This window comes from Leopardus geoffroyi, chromosome A1 (assembly GCF_018350155.1).
Source record: "Leopardus geoffroyi isolate Oge1 chromosome A1, O.geoffroyi_Oge1_pat1.0, whole genome shotgun sequence".
Lineage (NCBI taxonomy): Eukaryota > Metazoa > Chordata > Mammalia > Carnivora > Felidae > Leopardus > Leopardus geoffroyi.
Window position 1 is genome coordinate 94,209,621 of NC_059326.1, and position 19,300 is coordinate 94,228,920.

Here is a 19,300-nt window from a genome sequence, read left to right on the forward strand (position 1 = left end):
CCAGATAATTGTAAAAATACTTGTGAAGTGTGTTTTAGTTTCTAGCCACTCAACAGCTTACGAGATCCAGGCTTAAAAGTTAACTGTTGCAAAGTTAGCACAGAATGACTAAATCCTTTGGGCAAGGATTTAAGAGATAATAATGTAAATATGGTTTGAAAAATACGTAAAGCCCCATATACTTTCAAGGTTATTAGGGATGAAAACAAATAAGGTATGTATATTTAGCTAACCTTAGATTTAATTGTTATTTAGATCAAAAAAGAATAATTAAGTTGATGTCACAAAGTCAAACTCAAGCAGTTTTCAATGCTGAGGTAGTAAATATTCTATCCGAAACCTCAATGGCAAATTTAATGTAATTTAAACACATTTTTGCTACATACACACATATAAATAAATATACCCATACCCTTCAGTAACTATAAGTGGATAAAGCTAGAGAATAGATCTTTTCCATATCCAACTTATTTGACTCAAAAATAATACCCTTCCCAGCTTTCAACATATATATAAATTTCTTCCCCAGTCTTACAAGATAAATTTGCATAATTCACCCTGTATTATTCCAGAGCTAACTCCTAGCTATATTAATTTAGTACACAGGGACATCAGTATACGGAGACTTAAGAATTCATTCTTGGGCAGAAAAATGAGTACCAAAGAGTGATTGCATCACTGTAAACTGAACTGTTCCTTAGCATACCCTGATGCTAACATATGGCAGATCATTAACCATAAAGTACATTGTGGGATTTAAGGGACAGAAGTGTAGTTCAAAGTCTTTTGACAAAATCATAATTACTTTTGAAAATAAACACTCAGAATTCTCATCCATGTATTAGCTCCTGTTTGAACATTCCAATCCATTTATTGGAATGCTTTTTTGAAATGGTGCATTACCATTATAGTACAGAATGATAAAATACAGAATCTCACCTGTAAGAATTACCAGTCTTACAGCATCAGGAAAAATGGTACTTTTAGTCATAGAATGAAATACACAAAAAACCTAAGGCTATCCATTATTCTTTGAGCATTTTCAGGGTAGAAAATGGATTATAAAAAAACTCAAAGATGTTCCTGGCTTTACTCATTAAATGCTTTTGACATTGTAAAAATAAGACACAAAATGACACCACAGTTACAACCATTAGGACTCACACTCCTTAAATGATAGGACTGAAGTGCTGTATGACTCAGTTGTCCAGAATTTGTAAAATTCCTTCCGTTTCCCACTAAAATAATTGTAAACCACGCACATTCTCTAAAGCAGCCTTCCAGTGTGTCAACATGCCTGCTCTCTTGGCTAGATGTTTGCTACAAAGTAGCAGGAGACGCTTTTTCCCTCCATTATCATCCGGAAAAAATGTAAAACCAAACTGCTGAAATGTTTCTGCCAGCTAGGCTGCCACCTACTGGACCATGTGAGATATAAAGCCAGCCAGTCTCTGTTCCTACTTCCTAACACCGTAGGTCTAAATGCACATGAGAAAAGGCATAACCCATACCTCAAACTGAACTTCCCTGAATGCACACAAAAAGAATCCCTTAGTAAACTGCCTTTTACAGTGGAAAAAATCAGCAGAGTGTTCATTCGACAAGTAAACAATTTCAGTCACTGAGAACTGGTAACGAAGAAGCTTTCTACAGTCTTAGTCTCCTTTTCAACACACTGGAGGCAGATTTGGAGCAAGAGCTGTAGTAATGGGTATACTCTAAAGTCAATCTTCTATGATGATTTGTGTATTAATACAAATCACATTTTTGTGAGCCCATCTACTCTATGGATTTCCTTAGGCATAAACAGAAGTCATGGTAGATACATGCTAACTAGATCACATACACAAGTCTCTTGTCACAAGTATCAAAACTTTTTCCAAGGCTGTTTCCTTTGTGAAGATTCATTTGGGTAGCAAGATCTTTTTCTCTGTACTTCATCCCCAGGCCTGAGATTTGCAGTAATGTAGGACCAGTTTACCATCACTGCCAAAACACTACAAAAAAAAAGAAAAAAAAAAAGGCAGTAAATTAAACTCAATTTTTGATATTCCTGGATAAAACTAAGAAAAAAGTTACATGTATTATAAATCTCCTCATACACGTAAGTTATCTATAAGACTATTTCTTTCCACAGGTCCAGGTTACTCTCAGACACATATCAGTAATCATAAATATTTAATAAAACCTAGTATTTTAGGCATGGCTGGGCTTGCATAGTACCTTGTCCCATCTCTGACTATAAGGTATGTACTGTTTTCCAGTAGTGGTGCTAGTATGCACACTTGAGTGATTAGGACCAGTAACCCCCGTAAGAATGCGGGATAAGAAAGTCATTCTTGGGTTGTCTTCCTTTTCAGTGTCTCGGGAGGCAGATCTGGATTTACTGTACTTCACAGTCATCTTCTGTTTGTATTATGCGTTTCCTAATTCCCCCATCACTATAATTTGAGATCCAACTATGTTCAAAGTGTTAGATATGACAAGAAAGTAATCTCTCCTTTCACGCCGACTAAGAATGGCCTATCATCTCTTCAAATGTTGTCAGTTAATGATCACATAATATATACAGATGTGCAGACTCCATCAAGAAAACAAAGCACTGGGCGCCTGGTAGGCCCAGTCGGTTAGGTATCCACCTTCAGCTCAGGTCATGATCTCACAGTGCTGAGTTCTCAGGCTCCGTGCTGTCAGTGCAGAGCCTGCTTCAGATCCTCTGTCCCCCTCGCTCTTTGCCCGTCCCCGTGCACAAGCACACAGGCCCACATATGCTCCCTCTTAAAAATAAACAAACTTAAAAAAAAATTATTAGGGGCGCCTGGGTGGCTCAGACGGTTAAGCGTCCGACTTCGGCTCAGGTCGTGATCTCGCGGTCCGTGAGTTCGAGCCCCGCGTCGGGCTCTGTGCTGACAGCTCAGAGCCTGGAGCCTGTTTCGGATTCTGTGTCTTCCTCTCTCTGACCCTCCCCCGTTCATGCTCTGTCTCTCTCTGTCTCAAAAATAAATAAACATTAAAAAAAAAAATTAAGGGGTGCCTGGGTGGCTCAGTTGGTTAAACCTCTGACTTCGGCTCAGGTCATGATCTCGCAGTTCATGAGTTCAAGCCCCATGTCGGGCTCTGTGCTGACAGCTCAGAGCCTGGAGTCTGCTGCAGAGTCTGTGTCTCCCTCTCTCTCTGCCCCTCCCTTGCTAGTACTCTATCTCTGTCTCTCTCTCTCAAAAATAAAGACATGCAAAAAATTAAAAAATATATATGCCATGCTTTAAAAAAAGGATTAAAAAATTATTAAAGAAAAAAGAAAGAAAGAAAACAAAGCACTGATGTGTTACCTCATAGAGGGTTCCAACCTCCTGGTCTGGGGAGGGAGCAAAGGACTGATTCACATAAATAAACTGCAAGAGAGAAGAAAAAAGGTGACTCATGTTCAGTGGTATCCTGATTAATCTATACTTTTCTGTGCTCCAATCAATCAGCTATTTCAAGGTGTCTTCACAAGTGAAAAAAGCTTCCCTAAACTCCTTCTAATACTAATAAGTTAGTCAACCCAATGAAAACTTTATAAAGATCAATCACCTCTTTCCTCTGGGTGAACACACATAACAAAATTTCTGGTCCTACAACAGTGGCTCCCAACTTTTTATAACTGAGAAACTTTTAAATACTGTCTTTACAAATAGCATTTGAAGGTTTATTCAAGGAATTGCTGGAAATATAAATTTTCCCATTTACTCATAATTAAAGACAGGCTTTCTCCTAAGGAAATTCCACACAGATACAGCCCCAAATCAAGAAATCTAATATTTGAGCTACTTTGTGCATTTTGGGATGGGAGTATAAATGCCACATGTTTGGACTTAAAAACATTTTTTTTTTTTTTTTTTTTTTTACCTTTATCACCTTTGAAGACTCTCAAAAGTACTGAACATCAGTGGAGTACCACTACTGTTAAGTCACACTTCCAGCCATATGAGATTAAAAAAAAGTAACGTAACTGAAACCTAGTATCCTTACAGCCTGTTCTTTAAAGGATTCACTGTTCAATGCTTCAGTGGTCTGTTCTTACTAAAACATTTCTAGTACTTAAAACATTTCTGAAGATAACTGAAACAAAAGGCCTCGGTGTCAAAGTGGGTTTTGATAATTTTCTTTTTAGAAAACAAACAACACTATTTGCAAGTAACATATTCAATTTTCCTTTGTAATCAAACTTGAAGACTAAAATTTCCTGGGCTTAGCATAGTCTTAACTGGAGAAAAAAAAAAAAAAAGACAACCAAACATCAGATCCTATGTGGATCACCAGCTATAGCAAGAATAAATGTTCCTTCCATTTCTCCCTTAGGCAATACAGTGTGGTAACTAAGAACAGAGGCTCTACAGAGATGGATCTAGGTTTGAATCTTGGCTCCAAATACAAATAACCTTTCTCACCCTGTTTCTTTATCTGCAAATGTGGAAAATAACAGTACTTGTGCTTCATGGGACTGTTGAAAAAGATAAAATGAGATAAGACACATCACCTATCAGTGCCTGGTACATATACATATACATATACACATACACATACACATACACATACACATACACATACACATACACATACATATACTGTGCTGACAGCACAGAGCCTGCTTGGGATTCTCTCTCCTTCTCTCTCTACCCCTAACCCTGGCTTGTGTACGCTCTCTCTCAAAATAAATAAACTTAAAAAAAATTCCACAGAAGTAAAATGTGAAAAATACAATCTTTTGGGGGCACCTGGGTGGCTCAGTTGGTTAAGCATCTGACTTTGGCTCCGGTCATGATCTCGCAGTTCATGAGTTCGAGCTCTGCATCAGGCTCCGTGCTCACAGCTTGGAGCCTGGAGCCTGCTTTGGATTCTGTGTCTCCCTCTCTCTCTGCTCCTCCCCTGCTTGCACTCTGTCTCTGTCTCTCTCTCAAAAATAAATAAACATTAAAAAAAAACCAAAACTCAAAATGCAATCTTTTGTTAAATGCTACATCTTCAGAAGATAAATTTTTTTTCAAGAAACATTTAAGATTGTATGTATTTTATTTGAGAGAGAGAGAGAGAGAGAGAGAGAGCACGTGAGCACACAGAGGAGGGGGGCAGAGGGACAGAGAGAGAGAATCCCAAGCAGGCTCCACACCCAGCACAGAGTGTGATGCAGGGCCTGGGGTCATGACCGGAGCTGAAATCAAGAATCAGATGCTCAACTGACTAAGCTGGCCAGACGCCCTGGGAAGATTAAAAATTGATTTTGTTTTTAAATCACTAGTCTTTCATTGTTATGAAGTTTTTTTTTCTAGTAGCTTCCGCAGGAAGGGTTCATGGGGACAATTCCAAATTCTTGCACATTGCTAATAGTTTGTGCCTATTAAAAGTCAGTTTTGTTGCATATAAAATCCTTATCTCACATTTTCTTTCTTTGTAACTTTGCTGTCAAAGCTTGATGATAAACTAATTTTCTTTCAAAGTCATGTCCTCTTTTTCTCCCCTGTATGTGCAAAAGAGTTTTTTCTTTTAGTTTCAAGTGTAGTACAACCTTACCAGAATGTTTCTTGGGTACTTGTTATTCTTTGTTGATATTCTCAGGCACTTTTGCACTATGTAGTTTCAAATCTTTTTAAGACATTTTCCTTGGGGCACCTGGGTGGCTCACTCAATTAAGGTCCGACTTCGGCTCAGGTCATGGTCTCATGGGTTCAGGCCCAGTGTCAGGCTCTGTGCCAACAGTTCAAGCCTGAAGCCTGCTTTGGATTCTGCTTCTCCCTCTCTCTCTGTCCCTACCCTGCTCGTGCTCTCTCTCTCTCTCAAAAATAAGTAAAAAACATTAATAAAAAAATTTATGGTTTCAAATTATTGTTTTGATTTATAGTTTTAAATTGTTTTGTTCCTTTGCTTTGCTTTCTCAGGGACCCGTTAACCATATGTTCGCTCTCCTTTGCTCATACTCACCATTTGCCACCTTTTCTTATTTATGTTTGAGAGAGAGAGAGAGAGAGAGAGAGAGAGAGAGAGAGAGAGAAAGAGAGAACGCAAGTAGGGGAGGGGGAGAGAGGGAGACACAAAATCTGAAGCAGGCCCCAGGCTCTGAGCTGGCAGCACAGAGCCTGACGCGGGGCTCGAACTCATGAACCACGAGACCCTCAACCGACTGAACCACCCAGGCGCCCTTGCCACCTTTTCTGAAATCTTTTCTACCTTCATTTTTTTCATTTAAAAAATTGGTTTTTGCCTTCTACTTTTCCTAAAGCATTATCTGTTATCTGCTTTTATGTTTCTTCTACTTAAATCTCCATTTCTGAAATAACTTTTATTTATAAATCTTTTCCTTAGCTCTGTCACTTCACTTGAGTTTTACTGATGCTGATTATGGTTTTCTTAATGTCTTTTAGCTCGTTTTGAAATAAGTTAGTTATTGACTTCTATCACAGGCACATCTTTCTGGCATGCCTTGGTCTTCAGGAATGTCATTATTTTCTTGTAACATTGTATGGGACTTGAGCTTTGTACTTCTCTATTGCTTACTTTTATATATAATTTGTTTTCTTCAACTTTGAGCTTTCCGCTGTTCCTCTCCACTTTGATCTGGTCTTTCTCTCTTCTCTCAGGTTGTTACCCTGATCAATTTTGTTTCACTTCCAGAAGCTCTTCCTCAGTAGAGGAGCCCCACTGAGTCTGTTTTGACAGCTCTTTGGAGCTAGACTGTTCCAGCCCCTTCAGTCCTCCTTAGCATTGATACATATGTAATCACCTGCTACTGGAGAGGACCCTCTCAGGTTCAGCTACCATTCTTAAACTGACCTGCTCCACTTTCCAGGGGATACTTGTTGGCTATTTTCAGGTTCTCCTTTTCCCAGTGTTGTCAGATACCAATCTGTTGCTTCCATGCTTCTCCCGGCATATTTGCTGATACCATGCATTTTAGGGTTCATAAGGATACTCTGTCATCCAGTTTTTTTTTTTTTTAATGTTTAAAAATGTTTTTATTTATTTTTGAGAGAGAGAGAGAGAGTGAGCATGAATGGGGGAAGGGCAGAAAGAGAGGGAGACACAAAATCCGAAGCAGGGTCCAGGCTCTGAGCTGTCAGCATGGAGCCTGACATGGGGTTCGAACTCATGAACCGTGAGATCAAGACCTGAGGCGAAGTCAGACGCTCAACCAACTAAGCCACCTAAGTGTCCCCAATTTTTTTTTTTTTTTTTTTTTTTTTTTTACTGTTTGTTTATTTTTGAGAGAGAGAGGCAGGCAAAGCATGAGTCAGGGAGGGACAGACCTGAGCTGAAGTTGGAAGCTTAACCGACTAAGCCACCCAGGTGCCCGTCATCCAATTTTGTTATAAATACTGATCAACGTTTTTTGGTTTTGGTATCTAGTCGACTCTGTTTTTGTGGGAATTTGGAAACTTGATGACACCTCTGACACCACTTTGCTTAAAATAACATCCATTTTACTTAAAATAATGTGGGGTACACCCGGATGAAAGTCAGATGTGAGTTCTACTTTAATTGAGGAAAGTGACAAAATGATTCTACTTTTTTTTTCCTACTGCTGAAATGGGAAGAACTAATCAGATTCACTACAAAGGTTTAAAGTCAAACCATACGAAACTGCTATTTTTACATGTTACAGTGGTTGACTGATGACAATTTTATGTGGTTCAACCTAATACATACTGATATCTATCAGGTCCTTTCAGATTACTGGATATAGGCAATACAAAGAGTCAAGAGTCTAACATTAACATAGAACACAGCATCATTTCATTTTGTATTCATTAATTTCTAATAGTAATGCCTTATTTGGTACTCCTCTGGGTTTCTATTTCACCATCCCTTCAGGCTGCACCCTTAGTAGAGACAGCCTCTGCTCATTTCTTTTAAGTATTAGGTCCTCATTCCCTAATTTTTCCATTTAGACTTGGAGTCTAGGCAAGGTCCTCTGCTACCATATGCATGTGGATGACACTATAATCTTGTGCCCATCTCTGGCATTTATTTAATTAAATTCTATATGGCATTCTTATAAAACAGATGCTTTACGTACTGTCATTGGTCACAAAGGCAACTTCCTCTGGAAGAATCCTTGGTTTTATGCTATTCCTGTCTCAAATAACTTCTAGTGATTGACCTACCTTGCACTTACTTTTGTGCCTATAAACCTTTCATGAGAGCCACTTCTAGCCAAACTCTTAGATCTGTTTCTTCCTCTTTAATGGCAGAAATATATTCCAACACATTCCACTTTAATAAATTAATTCACTCATCTTATGCATTCTCACTCCTAAGTTTACAAGCAACTCTATCCCTCCCCAACACTAATACATACAAACTCTTAATTTGTATTTTAAAAATACTTAGTGATTCTTCAATTACCTATCCACTCATACACTATCTGTATTAATACTAAGATTGTGATATGCAGATAAAGGGATCTTATATACTACTATGTGACAAAAAAATACCAAATGCCTGGAGACATTCACATTTCTGTAGTCAAATACTAAGTTAAAAACCAGTGGCATTTAAAATATTAATCCTTACAAATGCTACCACAAAGTACTGTATTATGAAATAGGTATCTCTCTTAGTTCTTCGATGATATGTGGCAAAAATATATTGCTTACCTCAAGAATACTGGGAAGAAAGAAACATTGATAACAAAATAAATATAAAAAAAAAAAAAAACACCAGAATTTTTCTGTACTAATGTTCTATGAGAGATCTTTCTGCATGGGCATTCAGTGACTGAGAAAAACTACCAATATAGTAGGTACAAAACTGGTTCACAATGTAAAAGCAAATCTAAAATTCATTTCATTTTGGGATTCCCCAGAGAATTTAATAAAGTACAGAAATTCCACCAACATCTCGGTATACAACAATTATTTGTGGTTGCCTAGGAACTAATGTGAGTTTATGTAGGCAAATGATCACTGTTGCTTTCATACCAACTGTTCAGAGGCCACAAGCTTAAGGAATTTTTTGATGAAGTCAATGAGTCCTTGAATGGTTCGGGTTCGCTCTACAGCCCACTTCTTTGTTTTCATTATAGGGGTGTCTCCCACAGCCTTCAAGAGGACATCAACTGTCAAAGAAAAAAAAAAATACTGGCAATTATACTGAGCATCCAAAGAGAATGCAATATAAAAGACTTCAGAAAACTTAAACCTTTAATCTACACACGTTTGTGTATTTATGATACTGGAGGGATGTCCAAGACGTAGAAATGTTAGGCGATATTCTTTTACATCATACTTTTGTGGATTCTTTCCCGTGATTCTACAGTCCCACAAAGGTTTCCCCATGAAACTGACCTTTAAAATGTATTTGGACATAACGGGCAATTCCAAAGAGAATAAATGTAAATATTTGGTCAATAAAAATACGAAAAAAATCTTTATGATAATGTCACGGCCTTTTTCATCAACCAAACTAGTAAAATTACAGTAACTGTGTAGACATTACTGTTGGGAAAACAAAATGGTACATATACCTTTTCTGGAAAGTATTATGGTAATACAAATCAAAGTGCTTGGGGCGCCTGGGTGGCGCAGTCGGTTAAGTGTCTGACTTCAGCCAGGTCAAGATCTCGCGGTCCGTGAGTTCGAGCCCCGCGTCAGGCTCTGGGCTGATGGCTCAGAGCCTGGAGCCTGTTTCCGATTCTGTGTCTCCCTCTCTCTCTGCCCCTCCCCCGTTCATGCTCTGTCTCTCTCTGTCCCAAAAATAAATAAACGTTGAAAAAAAAAAAAAAACCAAATCAAAGTGCTTAAGATATGTTTTGACTCAGCAACACTTCTAGGAATCTAATCTAAGAAAATATAAGATGTGAAGAGTCACTTAGAAGGATTTCACTTTTACTGAAGAATTCATTTTTATAGAAACAAACAAAAAAACCTGGTAAACCTAAATATGTAGCAAGGATATTTAGAAGAGATTGGCTAAATAAAGGATATTACACTCTCTGATAAAATTTAAATAATATAGTAAAGTATACACATTCTAAACTCCTTGGATTCAAAATCCTGGCTCTGCTACTTGCTAGGTATATATATCTGGATAAACTTTTATTTATTTATTTATTTTGAGAGAGAGAAGGTGAGAGAGAGAGAACACACAGGGAAGGGGCAGAGACTGAGAGGGAGAGAGAGAATCCAAGGTAGGCACCACACTGTCAACACAGAGCCTGACACAGGGCTTGAACCCACAAACTGTGAGACCATTACCTGAGCTGAGATCAAGAGTCAGACGCTCAATCTACTGAGTCACTCAGGCACCCCATGGATAAGCTTTTTAATCTCTCTGTGCCACAGTTTCTCCATTTGTAAAACGGTATCATCATCTACCTCATAAGGTTGGCAGGATTAAATGAGTTAATATGTGTAAAGTACTCAGAGCAATATCAGCTCATACTTACTGGACCTTAGGATTAAGCAGCCATTAGAGAAACATATTATAAAAGCATATTTAACAGCATGACTTATCAAAATGCACTAAATATAAAACAGCATGTATAATAGGATATTGATTTCATTAAAACCATCACACATCCTCACGTAAATGTGAAATATGCACCAAAATGCTACTTCTCAGTAGTGACATTATAGACGATCATTTGATTTGATTTGTGCTTTTTGTAACCACCAAGTTTTCCACAATAAACTTAATAAAGGAAAGTAACAGTATTAAAAAGAAAGTACTAGATAATTTCAGATAGAGAAATCGTTTCAATAATACAAAATACAACAGTGCTAATAATGCAAAGACTATGAACCTTTTTCCTAAAGTTACTTTGCTTAAAACAAAAAAACAAAACACAAACAAAACCCAGACATCTACAATCAAAAGTAACAATGGAAGCAAAGTAGTGTACTGCTGCCCCCTAAAGTTAGCTCTCTTCTATTACATCCTTCTTGTCTCATTCTTTGGTATTAAAAATGGATGGAGATTTCCACCAGGTCACTGAAATCAATTTCTCAAGCTTACCCCTGGAATGAAGGCACCTAGAACACAGAACACATACAACTTATCTTTCTGATAAAGTTTATCTTCCTTTTTCCATATAATAATTATGGCTTCAGTTACCTAAATAGGGATGAATTGGGAGGTAACAGAAGATTTTGGTGGATTCACCGTCCATACCTCCCCTAATTCCGTGGGGACTATCAATAAGTCAGTTGTAATTGGGAATTTCAGTAAAGTGAAGCAGAAAATATTGTGAGTTACATATGCTGCTGAAGGAACAAGAGTGGGAGGGCAAGAAGCTAGAGAAGGGAAAGTTACTTATTGTAGTTATACCTTAACTTCTTCTTTTTTAAAATTCTACATGTGATTTGCCTAGAGTTCTCAACCCTAGCTATGTATTAGAATCAACTAGGAGAACATTTACAAGAATACAGGTATCTAATATCAATTAAATGAGAATCTTTTGAAAGCAGGGCATTGGTATGTTCAAAAGTTCTCCCAGGACATCCTAATGAGTTCCTAAGGACCAACAACCTTGGTGAGCTTCAAGAATCTTTATTCTTCTGTAGATTAAAACAAAGTGGATCATATGAAATACTGAAGCTTCTTTCACCAGAAGAGATCCTCAAAAAAAGGACAACTTCAGGGTAGAAATTCAACAGCTAGCAGCTAAGTTTTACATCACAGAGGCAAACTCCAATGTTTCCAAGAGCCAGAAAATGAAAATAGGATCTTCCAAAGGTGGTTTAAAGAAAAACAAAACAAAACAAAAACCACCCACCCAACTATGTAGACCAAAGAAAACATGCCATATAACCCCGAGTCCATATCTGGGTTGTGAGCCATTGCTTTTTTTCGCCTCTGTTTTACTCAGCTATCTTCAGGATCAAGTAGTAAGCTTTTGACTAAGGCTGTTAAAGCCAAAAAACAAAAGAACCTTTGAAAAGTCTATTCCTGCTTACAGTAAAAATGAAGGAAAAAAAATAGCAAGAATCCATAAAAACCACGGAATTCTTCAGAAATAAAGATTCTAGCGGTAATCTACACAAACAATCTTAGGTTTCTGTTTCTCTGCTAATGTATCATGTGGAAATAACAGAACAAGTTTTCCACAAATGTAACAGCGATCTGACTTAAAAGGGAGACAGTGCTGGGAGAGTAATCCTCCAAAAGCAACAGCAACTGAATGAAGTTCTATTGAGAGGCTGTGAGATCAGGAAGTAGAAAACATACCATACCCATATTTAAAATTCTGGAGTGAGAAAAACGGTCTGAGGCCCAGGGTCAAATGATCCGAATCGTAATTGCTGATTTAAGTCCTTTTTCATCTGCAACTCTACATACAGTGCTCGAGGACAAGTGATTTCGTTAGGATTTTCCGTATTTTACAATGACAAACCAATTCTCAAGCAATGAAGGGTTGAGGGTTCAAGCAATGAAATGAGTCGCTTATAAAGGTTCCAAAATGGGCTGGGGGGGGGGGGTGGGGGAGGCGATGCTTATGCCTTTGGTTTTCTTTGAACATTCTTTATCCTTGATCAAATTTTAGTTTTTTGGTACAAGGAGTGAATTCGCGCGCCGTTGGTACAAAAAATAGCGAACCGCCCGGAAGGCGTGGATTCGAATCCAGGCTTGCTACCGACCATCCCTATCACCGTCCATTCCTATCACCATAAGTCGTTAATCAAATAATTAGGTCCCATACATACTAAAAGCCTGGAGCCACCGAGATCCCACTCGGCTTCCATCTTCAACGACTTCGCAGTCTGAACAACTGAAACGAAGAGTCGAAGGCAGTGTAGTAAGTACCGTGGCAGCCAAGAACCGGTACCACACTGCTAAGGTGCGTCCAGAGATGGCTTTCTAGAGAAGGACTCGACTCAAAGGTCTCGAAAGCCGAAAACTACACTTCCTCTCTCCTGACAGGTCAAAAGCCACGCCTGGGACCAGCCCTCCTCTAAATTTTGCTTCTTTATTGGCCGCCAGGGACCTAGTCGGACGCACTCTAAGCCTCCCGCCACTGCCTAGAAAGAAACTGCTCTCAAAATTACTTTTTTTCTTGGTGTCGCCGGCAGGTTCCTCTGTTCCTGGGGAGACTGCAGCGGAAGAAGGAGGCTCCGGAGTGGCTGTTTCTGGGGAGACCTCCGTAGGTCCTTCGCCATCAGTAGTACTTGAAGGAGGGAGCTGCAGCGCAGACTCCGGCTCCTCAGCCATCTTGCTCAGTGGAAGGCGAGGGCGGAAGTGGTGGCTCAGCGCGTGCAGTGGGCGGGCTTTACGCCGAGGGCGTCGCTACGGAGGCGCCAGAGTAGGCGGGGACGACCCAACCCAACGGGGCTAGTTGGAGTTGCCGGTTGGTCCTCTATGTGGAACCTGTCGCAGAGCCCTGACTCTTAATACCGCAACTACGGTTTTCTCACAGCAACAGCCCCCGGAAGGAGTCACTGAACCACGTACCCGCGCCCCGCCAAGCGCGCAAGCGCCTGTCCGACACGCGGGCTCGGGGCTGGAGATGTTTCCGCTTCCCTTCACGCCGGCCCCGCCCCGGCCCCGCCCAGACCCCGCCCCGCGGCTCGGGAGCGCGCGCGCGCGCGTGCGGGAGGGGGCGGGTGGGGAAGGATCGCCGGCGAGATCCCGAGGCGAGGCTCGCGCGCCCGCCCCCGCCCTGGCCCCCAGCGCCCACCCGGTCGGCCCGGCTCAGCCATGATCAAGGCGATACTCATCTTCAACAACCACGGGAAGCCGCGGCTCTCCAAGTTCTACCAGCCCTACGTGAGTATCCCGCCGCCGCCGATCCGCGAGAGGGGGAGTCGTTGGCGGCTGGCAGCGCCCTCAGGGCGACCCCCTCAGGCGCGCCTCGGCCCGTCGCGCGCCCCGGCCGCCTCGCGCTTCCCGGGCTGTCAGCTTCCCACCGGGCGTGAGCTAGGTGCTCACCTCCCTCCGCGCTCCCGTGCTCCGACGGGGCTCTGCCCAGGCGGCTCCTCCGCCCGTCTGTGTGGGTGTCTCCCCGGCGGCGCGGGCGAGGCCCGGGGGACTGCCCGGCGCAGGGCCCTCGGCGGTGGGGCGGCCGCAGCCCACCTGTGCCCTCGAGCCCACCCGGCGGAGCCCCGGCCTTCCTGCCGCCCGCGGCTTCTGTGCGCGCCGAGCCCCACCTCCCCGACTCGCTGCCTTTCCTGGTCGACTTCTTTCTCTCCTCCTGTGCACAGAGAGGCTTCTGTTTTCCCCCCGTAATCCTCTGGTCGCGCAGGAACTTGGGCTTCCTGCGATCAGCCGGGCGCTCGCTCTGTGCGGTCTCTCCCTTGTGTTGCCATACAGCCAACGGCCGCCCGGTGTGACTTTCAGGTGTCTCCTTATTAAAGAAGAGAAGAGAAGTGAGGACCTAACCTTTCGCTCGGGCTTCTCCCCTAGTGGCTGTAAATTAGGTCCTGCAATAACCGGCGACGTTTGGCCGCTGAGAACGGTTGACTCTCTCTACCTGAAAGTTAACGATGTCAGCCTGCTGGTCTGGCAGTTCCCGGCCGAAGGGAATTTGCCCTCGTTTGTAGCTTTTCTCCCATTTAGGAGGAATAGTTACATTCCTGAAACTCTTTGACAAGTGTAAATGTTGTTGAAGAAAACGCAGGAGGTTTTAAGGGAGTAAGGATAAGTAATTTATCAATGATTGAGGAAGGGTTACAGACCCTTCAATCAATTTGTGCCCATCTGGGGGCAAAATTCACCCCCAGGTAAAACATAACATTGAGCTGTCAGGGTAAGGATTAATGTAGGGGTACAACTATTGGGGCGCTTTGCTCATAGTCAGAAATGGACTTTCAACTAAAGATTGAACTTGTGCCAAGGCTAACACTTCTCTGCAGATAAAGCCCAGATGGAAAGGATTGCTGCCGTTAAAAATTAAATGTGAAAATGTCACTTTGCTGAAAATGATAATGCAGTCTGTGGAGGTGTTAGTCGAAGTGAGAAATCTTGAGCTTATTCCTCATTTTCTTAAGTGGTTTTGCTTTTGCTAGCGAGAAAGAATATTTTCTCCTCTTCCTGTTTGGTTTTAGTGTAGTATAATTCAAATACTTGTGCTCTAGTCGCGAACTCAACATTGTTAACCCAGAATAAAATGGTAGTCGATCCTTCTGACTGGGGAAAAAAAAATGCCCTTAACTTTACATTGTTACCCATCTTTTTCTTAACCATATTGCGTTGGCTGTCCATTTGCAGCATAGAAAAGCTACGTTGCAATAGAGAAACAGAAATCAAAGATGTGTTTTTTCATACTTACACTTAATAATCATTATTCAAAACAGTTAGGTTTCTTGCAAATCCGTAATGTCAGTGTAACCACTCATGTGGTGCAGTATTTAAGCATCTGCAGAAAAAATGTATTTAATTTGGAAATCCAAGAATACATGTTTCTCTGATCCAAAAATGGATCAGAAATACTTTTTGCTTTTGCTTAGGGGTAACAGTGAAGGTTAATGTGGGAAGAGACACTTCTGGCAGCAGTGGCAACTCTGGTGCCATTTTTGGCCATTGCATTAGTGACAGTGTTACTGGGGGAAGGGAGCTAAGAGGTGTGCACAGAAGAGCCTAGCGCTCTCTGGACATGTAGAAGTGGGGATGCCAGGAGCTGCTTCTGTGCATCAGTCTTTTAGAAATTGGGTTCTGCCAACTATGTTTTTGTCTTTCAAGAATAATGTAACATGGGGGCACCTGGGCAGCTCAGTCAGTTAAGCGTGTGGCTTCAGCCCAGGTCATGATCTCGCGGTCAGCAGATTCGAGCCCGTGTCAGGCTCTGTGCTGGCAGCTCAGAGCCTGGATGGAGCCTGCTTTGGATTCTGTGTCTCTGTCTCTATCCCTCCCCCACTTGTGTGCTCTCTCTCAAAAATAAACATTAAAAAAGAAAAGAATGATGTAACATAATTATTTGCTTCTACTAGATCATAACCTGTTTGAGGGCAGAAATCTTTTTTATGCGTTTATTCCATTAGCCAGTTTGTCAGCATATATTCATTTCATGCCTACCGTGTCCAGGTGGTGTTTTAAAATCTGGAAATGAACAACTTCTCTTTTGGCAGGGGGCGGACAAAGCCAATACATAGAGTACATACTGTGTCAGATGGTAGTAAGTGCTGTGGAAAAAATAAAGCAGGGAAGGGTGATAGGGGTGATAGGGAACACAAGGATGACTGTTTAAAATAGGGTAGTTGTGGAACTTCTCACTGAGAGGGTGATGTTTGAGCAAAGCCTTGAAGGAGGTAAGAAGGCCAGCCTTGTGGGTATCTGAGGGAAGATCATTCCTGGCAGAGGAAGCAGCAGATGCAAAGGCCCTGAGGATGGAATGCCTATTTGAAGATCCAGAACACCAAGAAAACTGGTGTGGCCCAAGCAGACTGTGCAAGGAAAGAGTCCTTGGAAACAAGGTGTATTTTTGTAGGGCTTCCGAGTTTATTCTTTTCTCACTGCCTGGAATGTCCTTCTCTTCTATTGCCAGATGTCCAGACTTGACCTCTTGTTCCCCATTTAACTCAAACATCACTTAAACATTTCCTGAACCTTTTTTATCTTGCTGGATGACTCCGCGTGGTTCTTAGGATTTTATTTTTATCTTAATGGTATAATATTTAGTTTCACAGCGTGTAATTCCTTGGGGGCATCCTATAGGTTCCTTGAGCGAAGGGATCAGGTTTGAGATATATTTGTGTCACCCCCAGCAATCACCATTGAATTTTGAATATAGAAAGTTCTCAAAAATCTTTGTTCAACGGATTCATTAGATTCTCCTAGCTTAATATGGAGTCTGGATTAGAAGTGACTTCCTAGGGCTCCTTCCAACTTTTAGCCTTTTGTCCTTCATTAACTAGAGGTTTTAAGAATTCATGCCTTCAGGGCCACCTGGGTGACTTGTTTAAGCCTCTGACTTTGGCTCTGGTCATGATCTCACAGTTGGGGAGTTTGAGCCCTACGTTGGACTCTGTGTTGACAGCTCAGAGTCCGGAGCCTGCTTCGGATTCTGTGTCTCCCTCTCTCCCTGTCCCTTCCCCACTCACGCTCTGTATCTCTCTCTCAAAAATAAATAAGCATTAAAAAAAAAACAAAAACGAAAAGAATTCATGCCTTCAGGATAAAAGCAATGGTGGAATAGCTGTTACTTAAACTATTTCTGTTTTAAGTTGAAGAAGTTTCTGAGAAGTGTATGTTCAATAAGATTGACAGTTTTGAGTTTAATTTATTAAGCAGTACCTACGAGTGAGGTCCTGATAAGATGCAGAGTTTTGAGTCCAACAGTAAAGGGGTTTAGCAGTGAGCAGTTTGAAAACTGTTGAACCATTTGCCAACCAGTTTCCCTTACTGCACTGAATTTCCATTCCCTGTTTATCGTTCCTCATGATACAACAATTTATTTGTTCATCTTTACCCTTTAGTAGTGCAGACTTCCGTTTCCTGCTGTAGTAGATTTTTAGATTTGATTGTTCCTTCACACTGCTGTGAGGTTTGATGTATATGAAGTCACACACCTATTTTGCTAAACTGAAGTTTTTGATTCATCCTGCTGGAGTCACATATTAAGAATTCAAGGGTGGACTCAGAATGTCATCATTTCTTGTTTTTGCCCTCTGTATCCTTGAGCTATGACTGCAGAAGTTCAGACGTTTTCCTTGGTTTAATTGTTTCTTTAATTGATGTTTAGCCCCAGCAACTTGGCAACAATAAACTTTAGTCTTTTAATATTTGCCTGGCGGCATTTGTATATTACTATAAAGGACTAATGGGATGTGTAGTTCATAAGCCAGATATATTTTTACATAGCCATCAAACAAATAAAACCCTTGGGTTTTCATTCCTGTGTTATTAATAAACCCTGACATATCGCTTTAAGTAAAGTAAAAGTGGGTTTTTTTTGTATGAATTATAGTGGTTGTTTCCGCAGATACAAAAGATTGTGCATGTAGAGCATGCACTGTTCATACTGAGTTACAAACTGTTGTGTAGGTGAGTTGCCTCAATTGTCATATGAACTAAATCTGATTATTATTGTTTGTCAACTAAATGCAGGCCCTAGAAGGAACCTAAGATTGTTCTTTCCTTTGTTGAATTGGTTTACATGAAAAGTAAAAATTATAAGTATGTGTAAATTTTTCTTTTTAAATTTTTTAGAAAATATTTGTTTATTTTTGAGAGAGAGCACACAAGGGTGTGTGCCAGCACATGTGCACGAGTGCAGTACAGGCAGAGAGAGAGAGAGAGAGAGAGAGAGAGAGAGGGAGAGAAGAGGGAGAGAATCCCAAGCAGGCTCTGCACTGTTGTGCGGATTCCGATGCAGGCCTGCATCTTGCGGTTTGTGAGATCGTGACCTGAGCTGAAATCAAGAGTCAGACGCTTAACCAGACTGAGTCACACAGGCGCTCCCTCCTTTTTAAATTTTTAGAAAGATGCATCAATGTTTACTGATACCTTTTCTTAGTGACTCTTAAGACAGTGTGGCAGATGGGATAGTTAAACTTCTTTTTATGATCAAAATATAATTTTCAACGGTTGTAAGGATTAAGGTGTTAATACATAATAACGTATACCATTGGAGCTCTTTTTATTCGGAAAAGAATTCCAAATGACTTGATTTCTTTCCATATTAATTGGGATGCTTTGGCTATATAATTAGGGTTTTATGTAGCCTGACTTAAATTTGCTTGTAAAGGGGCGCCTGGGTGGCGCAGTCGGTTAAGCGTCCGACTTCAGCCAAGTCACGATCTCGCGGTCCGTGAGTTCGAGCCCCGCGTCAGGCTCTGGGCTGATGGCTCAGAGCCTGGAGCCTGTTTCCGATTCTGTGTCTCCCTCTCTCTCTGCCCCTCCCCCGTTCATACTCTGTCTCTCTCTGTCCCAAAAATAAATAAACGTTGAAAAAAAAATTAAAAAAAAAAAATTTGCTTGTAAAGAATCATGTTAGGTTACATAATAGGAAGTGCAAAATAGTAGACAGATTCCAAAGTTATTTGTTTCGGCAAATTGATGACTTCATCGTAGATCCAGTTTCTCTCTCTTTGTCTGCCTTGCCTCTTCACCAAATTGATACCCAAAGGTTGGTTTCCTCATTGAAATCAGTGGTAATCAGTGTAGTCCACAAGGACAGCGTGATCTATTCCTGCAGTCTTAGAGTATGTCTTCCCCTTCAGTCTGGTTAGTTCCACCCAAGATAAATAACAGCTCATACTATCAAGATCCACCCTTGGAGCTGAGGATAAGGGTAGAAACATGAATGAAATGAGTATTCTGTTGGAAACGTGTAAGAGAAGAGTGGATGTTGGGTAGGCAAACAAGTGTCACTATTCCCACTTGATTAGTGGAC

The 19,300-nt window shown here is 41.1% G+C and overlaps 2 protein-coding genes across 7 annotated transcripts in view; one reads left to right on the plus strand and one right to left on the minus strand.

The window, feature by feature from the left end:
- Positions 1–223: 223 nt before the first annotated feature.
- On the minus strand, positions 224–13,468 carry ATG12 (autophagy related 12). Of its 2 annotated transcripts, XM_045486218.1 has the most exons (4): positions 13,020–13,468; positions 8,955–9,091; positions 3,330–3,392; positions 224–1,997 (listed from the first exon to the last, which is right to left on the minus strand). In XM_045486218.1, exons 1-4 carry the CDS (start codon positions 13,180–13,182, stop codon positions 1,938–1,940), a joined length of 423 nt encoding a protein of 140 aa, XP_045342174.1. In that variant the 5' UTR covers positions 13,183–13,468; the 3' UTR covers positions 224–1,937. The 2 variants fall into 2 exon arrangements, with proteins under 2 accessions (XP_045342174.1, XP_045342176.1); XM_045486220.1 differs by lacking the exons at positions 224–1,997; positions 8,955–9,091 and having other exon boundaries at positions 3,331–3,392; positions 13,020–13,458.
- A 54-nt stretch (positions 13,469–13,522) lies between these two features.
- AP3S1 (adaptor related protein complex 3 subunit sigma 1) overlaps positions 13,523–19,300 on the plus strand; it is a 77,986-nt gene continuing 72,208 nt past the window's right edge. For 2 of the 5 annotated variants that reach the window (XR_006714326.1, XM_045486198.1), the window contains exon 1: positions 13,541–13,737. Coding sequence is in view for 4 of the 5 variants with exons in the window: in XM_045486198.1 (XP_045342154.1) it covers positions 13,669–13,737 (69 nt within the window). In the remaining variant the exon portion in view is untranslated. Of the gene's footprint in view, positions 13,738–19,300 lie in introns of all 5 variants that reach the window. The other 3 variants (XM_045486180.1, XM_045486212.1, XM_045486190.1) reach the window with 3 other exon arrangements.